This window comes from Equus quagga, chromosome 5 (genome assembly GCF_021613505.1).
Source record: "Equus quagga isolate Etosha38 chromosome 5, UCLA_HA_Equagga_1.0, whole genome shotgun sequence".
NCBI classification, from domain to species: domain Eukaryota; kingdom Metazoa; phylum Chordata; class Mammalia; order Perissodactyla; family Equidae; genus Equus; species Equus quagga.
Window position 1 is genome coordinate 116,880,579 of NC_060271.1, and position 12,407 is coordinate 116,892,985.

At 47.8% G+C, this 12,407-nt stretch overlaps 1 protein-coding gene across 1 annotated transcript in view; it reads left to right on the forward strand.

Annotated features, from left to right (window-relative positions):
• IFT172 (intraflagellar transport 172) overlaps nucleotides 1-12,407 on the forward strand; it is a 32,226-nt gene that overhangs the window by 16,969 nt on the left and 2,850 nt on the right. The window contains exons 18-40 of the mRNA XM_046660269.1: nucleotides 188-295; nucleotides 1,680-1,764; nucleotides 2,058-2,150; nucleotides 2,682-2,759; nucleotides 3,002-3,250; nucleotides 3,432-3,510; nucleotides 3,720-3,840; nucleotides 4,029-4,173; nucleotides 4,700-4,789; nucleotides 5,349-5,446; nucleotides 5,620-5,755; nucleotides 5,841-5,957; nucleotides 6,553-6,695; nucleotides 7,477-7,570; nucleotides 7,723-7,787; nucleotides 7,956-8,136; nucleotides 8,376-8,485; nucleotides 8,605-8,734; nucleotides 10,566-10,664; nucleotides 10,866-10,975; nucleotides 11,105-11,168; nucleotides 11,291-11,377; nucleotides 11,676-11,792. Of these exons, the coding sequence (XP_046516225.1) occupies nucleotides 188-295; nucleotides 1,680-1,764; nucleotides 2,058-2,150; nucleotides 2,682-2,759; nucleotides 3,002-3,250; nucleotides 3,432-3,510; nucleotides 3,720-3,840; nucleotides 4,029-4,173; nucleotides 4,700-4,789; nucleotides 5,349-5,446; nucleotides 5,620-5,755; nucleotides 5,841-5,957; nucleotides 6,553-6,695; nucleotides 7,477-7,570; nucleotides 7,723-7,787; nucleotides 7,956-8,136; nucleotides 8,376-8,485; nucleotides 8,605-8,734; nucleotides 10,566-10,664; nucleotides 10,866-10,975; nucleotides 11,105-11,168; nucleotides 11,291-11,377; nucleotides 11,676-11,792 (2,599 nt within the window). The remainder of the gene's footprint in view (nucleotides 1-187; nucleotides 296-1,679; nucleotides 1,765-2,057; nucleotides 2,151-2,681; nucleotides 2,760-3,001; nucleotides 3,251-3,431; nucleotides 3,511-3,719; nucleotides 3,841-4,028; nucleotides 4,174-4,699; nucleotides 4,790-5,348; nucleotides 5,447-5,619; nucleotides 5,756-5,840; nucleotides 5,958-6,552; nucleotides 6,696-7,476; nucleotides 7,571-7,722; nucleotides 7,788-7,955; nucleotides 8,137-8,375; nucleotides 8,486-8,604; nucleotides 8,735-10,565; nucleotides 10,665-10,865; nucleotides 10,976-11,104; nucleotides 11,169-11,290; nucleotides 11,378-11,675; nucleotides 11,793-12,407) is intronic.

The following is a 12,407-nucleotide window of genomic DNA, read 5'->3' on the forward strand; positions in this document are numbered from 1 at the left end:
GAGGAGGACCTGGGATGAGTTGTAAAACTGGCCATATCTAAAAACGACCTGGCGATCCATGGAGGAGACTGGACGAGAAGGGCAAATAAATGCCTGGCCCTCCCCTCCCCTCCCCCATGACCCCTATTCCTCCGTGTCTTCCTGACCCTGGACTCATCCCTTGTGCTTTTCTTCCTTCCCTCTCCAGGGCAACAGCCTTCTTGGAGACTCTGGAAATGACCCCAGAAACAGAGGCAATGTGGAAAACCTTGAGTAAACTGGCACTAGAGGCAAGGCAGCTACACATTGCTGAGAGGTGAGGTAGACTGTAGAAGTGAGGTGCCAGGCAGCCAGGAGGGCTGAGCACGTGGGTGTCTTACCTGTGGGCTGCTCCTGCTCAGTGTTAAGGCATTGCTTCCCTTCCCATGCCAACAAATGTCATAGAACCCTTCCATAGTACACTTATTCCAAACATCCTCCCATCCTAGATTATAGAAGTATGTCTTTTATTGTTTTTTGCTTCCCCTTCTTGTAACTAAGTGCCCCTTCAAAGTTTTGAACACCCACACCCTGCAATCCATGCATGGATGTGTATGTTCCGAGTATAGTATAGGAGTGTAGTTAATAGGACAAGCTTGGGACTGACACTCTTTTGAGTTCAAATTTTGGCTCCATTTACCAACATGTGTAAACTCAGAGTGGTTAACTAACCTTTCCAAGCCTTGGTTTCTTGATTATCTCTATGTAAAATGGGGATAATCATTAAATTTACCTTGTAAGATGGTAGAGAAGAATGGTAGTGGTAGTGAAGAAAAAATCAGAGAATCTGTGCCAAGAGCTACTATTTTGGCTAGGAATCATCCTTGATCCCTTTTTCCCCATACTCCCCGTGGCTAGACTATCAGCAAGTTCTCGGGACTCTGATCCAGGGTCTCCAAAACATATCCTGAGTCTCTTGGCCAGCTCTACCATCTCCACCCTCGAACAGACCAGCCCCATCTCCTACATGAAGTATTGCGAAGCCTCTTAATTAGTCTCACTGATCTGTGCTTATACCCCTATGATCCATTTATCCCGTAGCAGCTGAGGTATCAAAAACATAAATTAGATTATGTCATTTTCTTGCTCAGAACCTTCCAGGAGCTTACTATTACATGTAGTATAAAACCCAGACTCCTTTCCATTTCCTAAGGCTCTACAATATTGGCCTCTGCTTCCTTCTCATACCAGCCACCTACTTGCCCATTCGTCTCCAGCTGCACTGGCATCCTTTTGGCCCTTTGAGTGCGCCCAGCTCACTCCTGCTGCACTAGGTGTTCCCTCTGCCTGGAATAATTTTTGCTCATCTTGCCATGACTGGCTTTTTCTTATATTCAGGTCTCAGCTCAAATGCCAGCTCCTCAGATAGGCCTTCTCTGACTACCAACTTAAATAGTCACCTCAGTGACTGTCTATAATGTCACACTATTTTATTTTCTTTTTTATTCTCTCAAATTATCTTTGTTTACTAATTATGTGATTTCATTAGAAAGTAAGTTCCCTGCGATCAAGGCCCTCATCTGTCTTATCCCCTTTGTGTCTCCAGTGGCAAGAATAGTGCCTGGCACATTACAGATGTTCAGTCTGTATCTGCTGAGCCAATGAATTGATGATGATCCTATAATAACATTACAGTTACTATTATTGCTTCCATACTATAGGTGCTTTTCTGCTTTGGGCCATGTAGCAAAAGCTCGATTCCTGCATGAGACGAATAAGATTGCAGATCAAGTGTCTCGGGAATATGCAAGTATTATCCCCCCAATTCATTCAGTCTCTCAAGCTGAGATTTCTCTTAATACTCAGCCCCATGATTCCTAGCTTTCCAGTCGTGACTAATTTACACTGCCCACCTCACCTCCACCCTCAGGTTGGCCCATTTTAGAATTGCTTGCCAAACCTCAAGCCTCTAAGCCCTGTGAAATTTTTCCCAAGTCTTTTAGCTTCCATGTCTCTCTGGCCTTCCTGTCTCAGCCCACATAGACAGACTGGCTCCTGCAGCTCCAACAGAATAACCAGAACTTCCATTTTCCCTGCAGGGTGGAGAAGGAACGGACTTTTATCAGGTCCGAGCACGTCTAGCCATGCTAGAGAAGAACTACAAGCTAGCTGAAATGATCTTCTTGGAACAGGTAATGGGAGAAGAGGAACCATATGGAAGAAGGGATCAGAGGGGCAAAAAGGCAAGGCAAACTCAGGAGAGGAAAGAGCACTGGTCAGTTGGGCTTCCATAGGTTTGGGGAGAACTTTTAGAAAGGTTTGTACAGGTACTTTCAATCGTCCTTAATTTCCTCCTCTGTGTTAGTCCTTATAATTACATCTTTCTTTCCTAAACAGTCCACTATCTCCCCCTGTGCTCCAGAGCCTGTCTTTGCAATTCTTGTGCATGGAGATAGATCCAGGTTTTGTGGGCCTTGAAGTTTATACAATTTGAGGAACCCTCTTTAAGAAAAATTGCCTGGGAAGGGGCCTCTGCAAATAAGGTGCCCTAAAACTTAGCTTCTTTTATTTGCACAATAAATCCACCTCTGCTTGTACATAAGTAAAGGGTGAGGCTTTTAGCCCACATGGGCTGGCATCTTAGGCAGGCTCAGGAGAGCTTGCTGATTTCTCATCCTCGTATCTTCTTGGTGTCCCTCTTTCCTCTGCCCGGCTTCCTCTAGAATGCTGTTGAGGAGGCTATGGACATGTACCAGGAGCTACACCGTTGGGATGAGTGTATCGCTGTGGCTGAGGCCAAGGTACCAGTTCTGTCTTCTCCACAGTTATTCAGATCTTGGTTCCACTAATAGCAGAAACCTCCTCTTGTCAAGAAGGCTATAGGAACTAGAACAGGGTTGGGGCTGGGGCCTGATATGGTGAGGAGTTAGGACATTGGTGACTGGGAGGGTTTCCATTGCTGCAGTGGGATTGGAGAAACACTGGAAGCTGCAGGGTAGGAAGGAGCAGTGTGACTTCTAGTTCTTCTCTGTTGTATGTCCAGGGGCACCCAGCCCTGGAGAAGCTGCGCCGGGGTTACTACCAGTGGCTAATGGACACACAGCAAGAGGAGCGAGCAGGTGAACTGCAGGAGAGCCAAGGGGATGGGCTAGCAGCCATCAGCCTCTACCTCAAAGCTGGGCTACCTGCCAAAGCTGCTCGGCTGGTGCTGACCCAAGAGGAACTGCTGGCCAACACAGAGCTGGTAGAACACATCACCGCAGCGCTTATCAAGGGGGAACTGTATGAAAGGGTATGGCTGGCTTCCTATTCCTATCACTTATCTCCAGGGCTCAGTGCCCCTCTCATACTCAGAGGAGTCTTGGAGTGCATAGCCCTTCCTGACTGGTGGCTAAGTCTCTTCCTTTTGGGACTGATACTTGATTCTTTGTGTAGTAGGGGTATCATTGTAGTAATATGGTATGTGTTAACAGGCAGGTGATCTTTTTGAGAAGATCCGAAATCCACAGCGTGCCCTAGAGTGCTATTGTAAAGGCAACGCATTCATGAAAGGTACCAGCCACCTACAATCCATCCATCACTGTTGTAGACTCTTGCCCAGTCCCCCAACTCCTATTTTGTGCATCTATAGCCAGGTCGACAGGCTTTAGTTCTCCATTCCTCTACTTCTCACCTATATCCCACACCTCATTTCCCTGTCTTACTTTTCCTGAGTCCCTTCCCTAGAAGTCTAAGCTGAATGCTGTCTCTATCTCTGGCAGCGGTGGAGCTGGCTCGGTTGGCATTCCCAGTGGAGGTGGTGAGACTGGAGGAGGCGTGGGGGGACCACTTGGTGCAGCAGAAGCAGCTTGATGCAGCCATTAATCATTACATTGAAGCCAGGTATGGTGGTATGGGGGTGCAAAGGAGATTTGGGAATAAGGTGAGAGGTGATGGGGCAAGTAAGGGCACCAAGGCCTAAAAGAAAAGAGATCTCAAAATGTAGGTTGGAGTATGCTTTTGAGGTGTCTCTACCTCTGTCCATCTTTCTCTTTCCTCACACATATTTATGCCTTTCCTAAATATGCCAGGTGCTCCATTAAGGCAACTGAGGCTGCCCTGGGTGCCCGCCAGTGGAAGAAGGCAATTTATATATTAGATCTACAGGACCGGAACACTGCGTCCAAATATTATCCTCGTGTGGCCCAACACTATGCATCTCTGCAGGAGTATGAGGTGAGGCAGAGCCCCTTTCTGCAGCCTGAGGCAATGAAGTACAGGATAACAGGGAGAGAATCTAGAAGAGGAAGTGGGGGCCATCTCAACATATCCTTCTTTCTGGGGCCCAACAGTTCACCACCCTGAATGAGAAAAAAAGAGATTTACTTCCCCTATTTCATTCCAACATGACACAGACCCCTCTCCCAGATACAGAAAGTAAGTCGCTAGCTCTCTTCGTGTGCCAGCATGAGTGATTCTTCATGAATAACTCCAACGTAGTTACCATATAGAATTGCCTGGCATTGCAGAAATTGAGGCCCTCTTAAACGCTGATTGTATTTTCCTCATACTGTTTTGAGCTGGTCTTTTTTTCAAAACAGTAGAAAATCTGAGTCACCCATAGTCATCTTTGCTTCACTGTTATTATACGATAATGGTATCACAGGCTCTCCTCCATCCCAGCTGAGGTTTGTTCTTTCCTCCTACAGGCTGCTTTAACGCTGCTGCTCTGACCTTTTGCGTCTACCTCTCTCAACTACAGATTGCTGAGGAGCTCTACACTAAGGGAGACCGGACAAAAGATGCAATAGACATGTACACCCAAGCTGGCCGCTGGGAGCAAGCCCACAAGGTAGATAATGAGGTGGTTGTGTTGCCGCTTTCCTTAGTTTCTGACTTCCCCCCTTCACCAGGTCCCCTAAAAGCTGAGAAAGAGTTCCAAAATATAGTCTGGGTAACTTTGATCCCTAGCCTCCGGGAAAGGCAAGGATGAAGAGAGGCCCTTGTTCCCAAACCTGAAGAGAGTGAATGGGCTTGGGAGCTGGAGAATCTGATGTACCACTCCTGAAGCCCTGTTCACATTGGTAACTTCGTTCTCGCTTCTGCTCCCAGACCCCAGTGGGTACAGTAGGAGTAAGGTAATGGGAATGTATGTCCCCAGCAAAGGGTATCTCTGACCCTCGTGCCTTAGCAGAATATAGTTCCTACTCTGCTCCTTACAGACTTGGAATTCCCTGAACTGAGTAGGAGAGTGGCAGTAACCAAACTCCTGTGGTTGTTGGGAAAGTTCAGAGTTCCTAAGAAAACAGGTTCCCTTGAAGCCTCACTTCCCTGACTACTCTGCATGTCCCTCCGCTTCCCTTGGGGTACCTGGCTCTGTGAGGCTTCTCTGACTCTGTGCATCTACATAGCTGGCGATGAAGTGCATGAGACCAGAAGATGTGTCAGTGCTCTATATCACCCAGGCTCAGGAGATGGAGAAGCAGGGCAAGTACCGTGAGGCTGAAAGGTGAGCTGTGGCCCCAAAGGAGATGTGGAGGGAGATGAGGCTTCAGGGCTGGAGGAAGGGACAGGGTCTGAGGATATGTGCCTTCTGCCCAGAAAGCAGTGACAAGATCTCTTAGGACCACTAACAGCAGGAATCTGGGTCTAGGAGGTCCCAGGTGTATCTCCCATCCCCAGGCTATATGTAACAGTGGAAGAGCCTGATCTTGCCATCACCATGTTCAAAAAGCACAAGTTGTATGATGATATGATCCGGCTAGTAGGGAAGCACCATCCAGATCTCCTCAGTGATACACACCTACATCTGGGCAAGGTGAGCCCTTCTCCTGTTCTTGCCTGTCTCTTCCCCAAACAGGCTCCCCCTCCTCCTCTCTCTATTCTAACCTACCTTTCCTCAGGAGCTGGAGGCTGAAGGCCGACTACCAGAGGCTGAGTATCACTACCTCGAGGCCCAGGAATGGAAGGCAACAGTGAACATGTACCGGTCCAATGGGCTTTGGGAAGAGGCCTACCGGGTAAGGACTCCAGGCCACACTCAGGAGTACATCCACCCTTCTTTTGCCACTCTCAACTGACTATCTAATTCTAAACTGGTTGTGAGTGTCTTTGAAAAATGTCCACACCTAGGGCCGGCCCTGTGGCCGAGTGGTTAAGTTCACATGCTCCGCTTTGGTGGCCACAGGGTTTCACTAGTTCAGATGCTGGGTGCTGACCTAGCACCACTCATCAAGCCAGGAGGCAGCGTCCCACATAACAGAGCCAGAAGGACCTACAACTAGAATATACAGCTATGTACTGGGGGGCATTGGGGAGAAGAAGAAGAAGAAAAAAAAAAGATTGGCAACAGATGTTAGCTCAGGTGCCAGTCTTACAAAAAGAAAATCTCCACACCTATAAACAGTATTTCTCATACAGTTTTAAGGGTTTGTGGACTACCTGAAATCCATTCTTGGACCCTAAGCAAGTTAAGAGACCCTGAAAGTTAGTCCTCTTCCTATTGTTCTAGAACAGGTACCTCATCCTTGTCAAAGCTGAAGTCAGATCAGAGATGAGAAGGGAGTAACCGTGTACCCCTGTGTTGAAGGATTGCCAGGTGGCTTTGCTTTACAGGTGGCCAAGGCTCATGGAGGAGCTAATGCCCACAAACATGTGGCCTATCTGTGGGCAAAGAGCCTGGGAGGAGAGGCTGCAGTTAGACTGCTTAATAAGCTGGGACTCCTGGAAGCTGCTATTGACCACGCTGCTGACAACTGGTGAGGCCCTAAGCCTTCTTCTCTCCATTGGCCTAGTTCCAGACAGAGCCTCCATATAGGGAAAGAAATGTGATGGGTAACTGAAAAGCATTTCTAAAAACTGAGGTGAGAGTGAAGAAATGTGGAAGGGAGAGATCCTTGAAAGGACTTAACAGAGAGGCAAGAATGAATTAGTAATTCTGCTCCTGTTCCCCAGGGGCTCAGAACAGTGTTTAATCTTTGGCTGGTCTATGGAGAAATGTGGAGAGAGAACAGCTTTTAAAGCTAAAATGCACTAAGCCAGTGACTTACTTCTGAGTAATGGAAGTATGATTCTGTTAAATGCAAAATGAACTTTTCTTAAGCAAATGTTAGGAACACCAGTAGTCGTCCTGCCTCAGTCAGACTAAGGGTAGCCTGACTCGTTTTTGAGAGACTGTTTTTCTGCTAATGTGCATGTGGCTCAGAAGGAGGTGGTGGGAGCACCAAGAACCCTTCCTACCCCTGTCCAGGTAGTGCTGCGAGGCTCCCTCCTCCCTCCTGCTCCCTCCTTCCTTCCACTCTTTCACAGTCCGCTGGTCTTGGGGAAGCACAGGCCTTTCCAAGTGTCTTCTGATCCATGTCTTCCTTTACATCTCTCTGTGCTTCTCTGTCATTTCATATCAACTATCATTCTTAATCTTTCCCCTTTCCTCCTCTCAGTCCTTTCCCTGTCTCTGTTTTCTTTTGCCTGCTGTTTCTCTTTTCCTCTTATAAAAGGAAGTATTGAGTAGGCATACTTTATCTGCACCTTCCATTTCAGCTCCTTTGAATTTGCTTTTGAACTCTCTCGGCTGGCGCTCAAGCACAAAACCCCTGAGATTCATCTCAGATACGCTATGTACCTGGAGGATGAGGTATGGATGTGGTCCTTCTCCATTGCTTTTGACCCTGACCACAGAGCCCTCCTTTCCATCCCCAGCCCACTGCCCATCAAACCTCCTGTGTCTCTGGGTTGCCTGTGATCCCAGTCTCCTCATCACGTGTGGCTGCCTTTCTCTCCCTCTAGGGTAAATTTGAAGAAGCTGAAGCTGAATTCATCAGGGCTGGTAAACCCAAGGAAGCAGTCCTCATGTGAGTTACCCCATAAATTCCTTAATTCTGTCCTCCCAGGCATGGCCCCAGGATCTTACATTGTCATCTTCACCTTCATCTAAACCTAGTACTGATAAATCTCATATCCCCTCAATGACATGGCTGTTTGCCTGTCATTGTTGAGACTTCAATCTCATTTGGGAGCAGGTTTGTCCATAACCAGGATTGGGAGGCAGCTCAGCGTGTGGCTGAGGCCCATGACCCTGACAGCGTCGCCGAGGTGCTCGTGGGGCAGGCCCGGGGGGCCTTGGAGGAGAAGGACTTTCAGAAAGCAGAAGGGCTGCTGCTTCGGGCCCAGAGACCAGGCCTGGCCCTCAATTATTATAAGGTGGGGCACTGGATTCAGGGCCTTGAGGGGAGGGTCAGAGGAGATGAGAGCCCACAGAGTGCTACACTGACCCCTGGTACTGAGAGAGCTCCAGAAGGTTAGCATTCGGGAGGGGGAAGGAGAGATAATAGGAAGGAGAGAATCCAAGGACCCAGAGATCAGTGGCTCATAGCACCTGTGTGGCAGTGGGAAGCTGTCATGCCTGCCTCTGCCCTCCTCATACCCGGAAATCTGAGCAGGAGGCTGGATTATGGAGTGATGCCCTGCGGATCTGCAAGGACTACATGCCTGGCCAGCTGGAGGCTCTGCAGGAAGAGTATGAGCGGGAGGCTACAAAGAAGGGGGCCAGGTATGAAGCCAGGCGGCCAGGAAATGTTGGCAAGGTTGGAGGCTGGGTCACAAGGTGTACACAGGATAGGCCATGCTGCCCCTTCCCATTCCTGGTCACAAGCACTCTCCTCTCAACAGGGGCATGGAGGGACTAGTGGAACAAGCTCGACACTGGGAACAGGCTGGAGAGTATAGCCGTGCAGTCGACTGTTACCTCAAAGTGCGGGACTCAGGAAGCAGCAGCCTGGTGGAGAAGTGCTGGATGAAGGTGAGGCCTGTCACACATTTCCTGGCCCTCCGCTTCCCCAGGCCTCCATTCACACCCAGCATTCCTTCTCAGACATCCGTCTTTTTCGTCCTGTGTCTTTTTGTTTCAGTCAGGTAGCAGGTATGTAATGAGTGCTTGCTAGATGCTAGATCTAGAACCTATGAAGGCTACAACAGGGGATATAAGATAGAACTCTGACAGCTAGAAATTGGGGGAAGTTAGACTAACACATGGCTCAATTAATTAATATTGTATCTGAGTGAAGACTAAAGTGTGTGATTCAAAGTGGAGTTTAGAGAAAGGTGAGATCTCTGTGGGCTGAGGGCCTTGAGGAGGCTTTGTGAGGGAGGAAGTGGGCCTGGGACTGGAGCTGAAAGGGCAAATCCAAGCCTTGGAGCTGAGGCTAGAGGGAGGCCACAAAGAAAGCAGAGGCTCCTCCTCTACCCAGCAGCTCCTGAAAAGCAGCCTCTAGCAGAGTAAGCCCAGCCAATAGGTTTCATCAATTCTGAGACATATATATGATCACATTTTAGGACCTTTGAAATCGGGATACATCTGTAGTTTAAATGATGTGCCTTGGATTCAGGAAATATGGTATTAGGACTTATGAGGGGGCAAGATTGATCAGCCCCCTAAATAAAATGTTGGTGTGATGATGCCCCTGCAGAATTTCCCTTAGGTTTCTGAGGCCTTGTAATTGAAGAGCCCCTAGAAGTTGGAGGGGAAGGAAGTATAAAGAAGAAGTGATGATTGCTTGTATGAGTTTAGCAGATTTTAATCAGCAAGTATTTACTAAGCATCTGCTGTGTCTTACTCGGGCATTGTCCACTGGGGTCTGTGTATGACTATACCTTCTTTGGATTAGTCAGAGGATGGCTTCCTGGATGGGGGCACTTTAAGCTTTGAAGGATTTGGCAGGTAAAGAAAGAGGCAAGAATAGGTGGGGGAAAGACCAGGAGGTTTAGCATAGACTATAGCTAAATTGGACCATATGGAAATTAAAATCTGCTCAGGATGTCAGCACCAGAATGGAAATAGAATGAGCTTATAGAACACTTGGGTTTGTAGAATTGCTGAGTTTTAGGGTTGGAAGGTGTCTCCAAGATCATCTAGACCAGCACTGTCCAACTGAAAAATAATGCAAGTCACATAGGCAAGTCACACATGTAATTTAAAATTTTCTAGCAGCCTCATTCAAATAAGTAAAAAAGATACAGGTGAAAATAATTTTAACATATTTTATTTAATCCAATATATCTAAACTATTATTTCAACATGTAATCAATATATTTTACATTCTTTTTTTCATACTAAAGTGTCTTTGAAATCCAGTGTGTATTTAAGCTTACAGCACATCTCAGTTGGGACTAGCCACATGTGACTAGTGCTTCTGTTCTGGACAGTACGTATCTACACTCACCATAAGTCTTACAGATGAAGAAACTGAGGCTCAGAAAAGCCCAACACAAATAGTTGCAGAATGCCCTGGACTCATATTTTAGGAGTTCTTTCTCTATACCATGCTACCAAGATTCTGTTTGTGACAAAGACTTGAGAAACCAGTTTTTCAAAGTTGGCAGGACCAAATGCAGTGACCTCAGACAGCAAAGAGAGTGTCTGAAAGAAGATGAGCTGAGAGGAACAGATAGGTCCACTGATGAGCATTTAAAGGCACAATGGACCATGAGGCAGTTTTTGCCCAGGAACGTGGAAGGTGAGGGAGAGTGCAAGAGAGAAAGTTGGCAACTGGAGAGAAAAAATAGATCAGGCCGAGGAGCCCCAGCGGTATTTGTCTCTCCTACCCATTTCCATCTTCTGTTCAACCACACAGGCAGCCGAACTCTCCATCAAGTTTCTGCCTCCCCAACGCAGTCTGGAAGTAATTCGGGCTGTAGGACCTCAGCTGATTGGAATTGGAAAGCACAGTGCAGTAAGTAGGGTGCTGGGACTGAAAAGAAATAGATTCTACAGAGATGGGTGGAATGGTGACATCTACAGCCAGGAGAGTGTGTGAGGTGGGTTTCTTGGCACACATGGCGTGCAGTTCTGGGGAAACAGGAGAGCTCACAGAGGAAAGACTAGGGAGTGAAGGGGAAAGATGGCCTCCAATCTCTGATTTCCCCCCATGCAGGCTGCAGAGCTCTATCTGAACCTGGACCTAGTCAAGGAAGCAATCGATGCTTTCATTGAGGGTGAGGAGTGGAACAAGGCCAAGCGTGTGGCCAAGGAGTTAGATCCACGGTAAGCTCACAACCCCTCCTCAGTGGGAAATTCTCTTTTACTTCCTTTTGTAAAGACTGGGAGAAAGTTCTCCCAGGAAGGGTGTGCGTCCCTGGACCATGAAATGTGAGATCTGATACATCTTCACAGGTATGAAGACTATGTGGACCAGCATTATAAAGAGTTCCTCAAGAACCAGGGCAAAGTGGACTCGGTGAGACTTGCAGAGTTAGCAGGAGGCAGAAGGCACAGAGAGGCTCAAGAGATTCTCTCCCTCTTCTCCGCCTCGTGTCATCTCTTTCCTCATGTAACTGTGTCTTTTCAACTGATCCATAGCTGGTGGGTGTGGATGTCGTGGCTGCTTTGGACCTGTATGTGGAGCAGGGCCAGTGGGACAAGTGCATTGACACGGCTACCAAGCAGGTACTGTTCTTTTCCTCCTGTTCCCAGCTCTTCTGTACATTTTCCCTTGACTCCTCCCCTGCCCGAGAGCTGTATCCCTCTTACTCCCTCCAAAGCTCAAACCCCAAAGATCTCTAATCAGCATCAGAGAGTTCAGTCTCTCACACTCTGAAGTTGGGGTCAAAGGCCTACCTGGGCCTGGCTTGTATATGCCCTTTGCCTCCTAAACAAATCCACACCTTCAACTCCCCACCCAACCCTCACTGTCTGGTCTTACTGATCCCAATCTCCCCATGCTTTTCCTTCACCCCTGGGACAGAACTACAAGATTCTGCACAAGTACGTAGCATTGTATGCGACTCACCTGATCCGAGAAGGTGGCTATGCCCAGGCACTGGCCCTGTATGTGCAACACGGAGCCCCTGCTAACCCACAGGTACCAGCCTGCTCCTTGGGGCGAATGTTTGCTCGAGGAAAGTCTTACCTTCTCTTCAAGAACTACCCATCTTGGGGCTGGCCCTGTGGCAGAGTGGTTAGGTTCGCACGCTCCGCTGCAGGTGGCCCAGTGTTTTGTTGGTTTGAATCCTGGGCGCGGACATGGTACTGCTCATCAGACCATGCTGAGGCAGCGTCCCACATGCCACAGCTAGAAGGACCCACAACGAAGAATATACAACTGTGTACCAGGGGGCTTTGGGGAGAAAAAGGAAAAAAATAAAATATTTAAAAAAAAAAAAAAAGAACTACACATCCTCTCAGGAACTGTCTTCTCAAAGGATTCTTTCATTAGTATCATTCCCAGAGACCCCACCTAGTCTCTTCTGAAATATACAGCCTCTGGAGAATTTACCCTTTGAAGAAACACCCAACCTCCCCATGCTCTTAGCTAATACACAGGGAACAGTCTTTCAGAGAGGAATCCTGCACACACCTCTAGGGCCTTATTAACTTCCTCCAGAGAATAAACACCACTCTCCTATCTGAGCATCACAGCTCTCTAGAATATTAGCCCATTAACACCGTGACTGTGCATTCACATTCACACATTTTC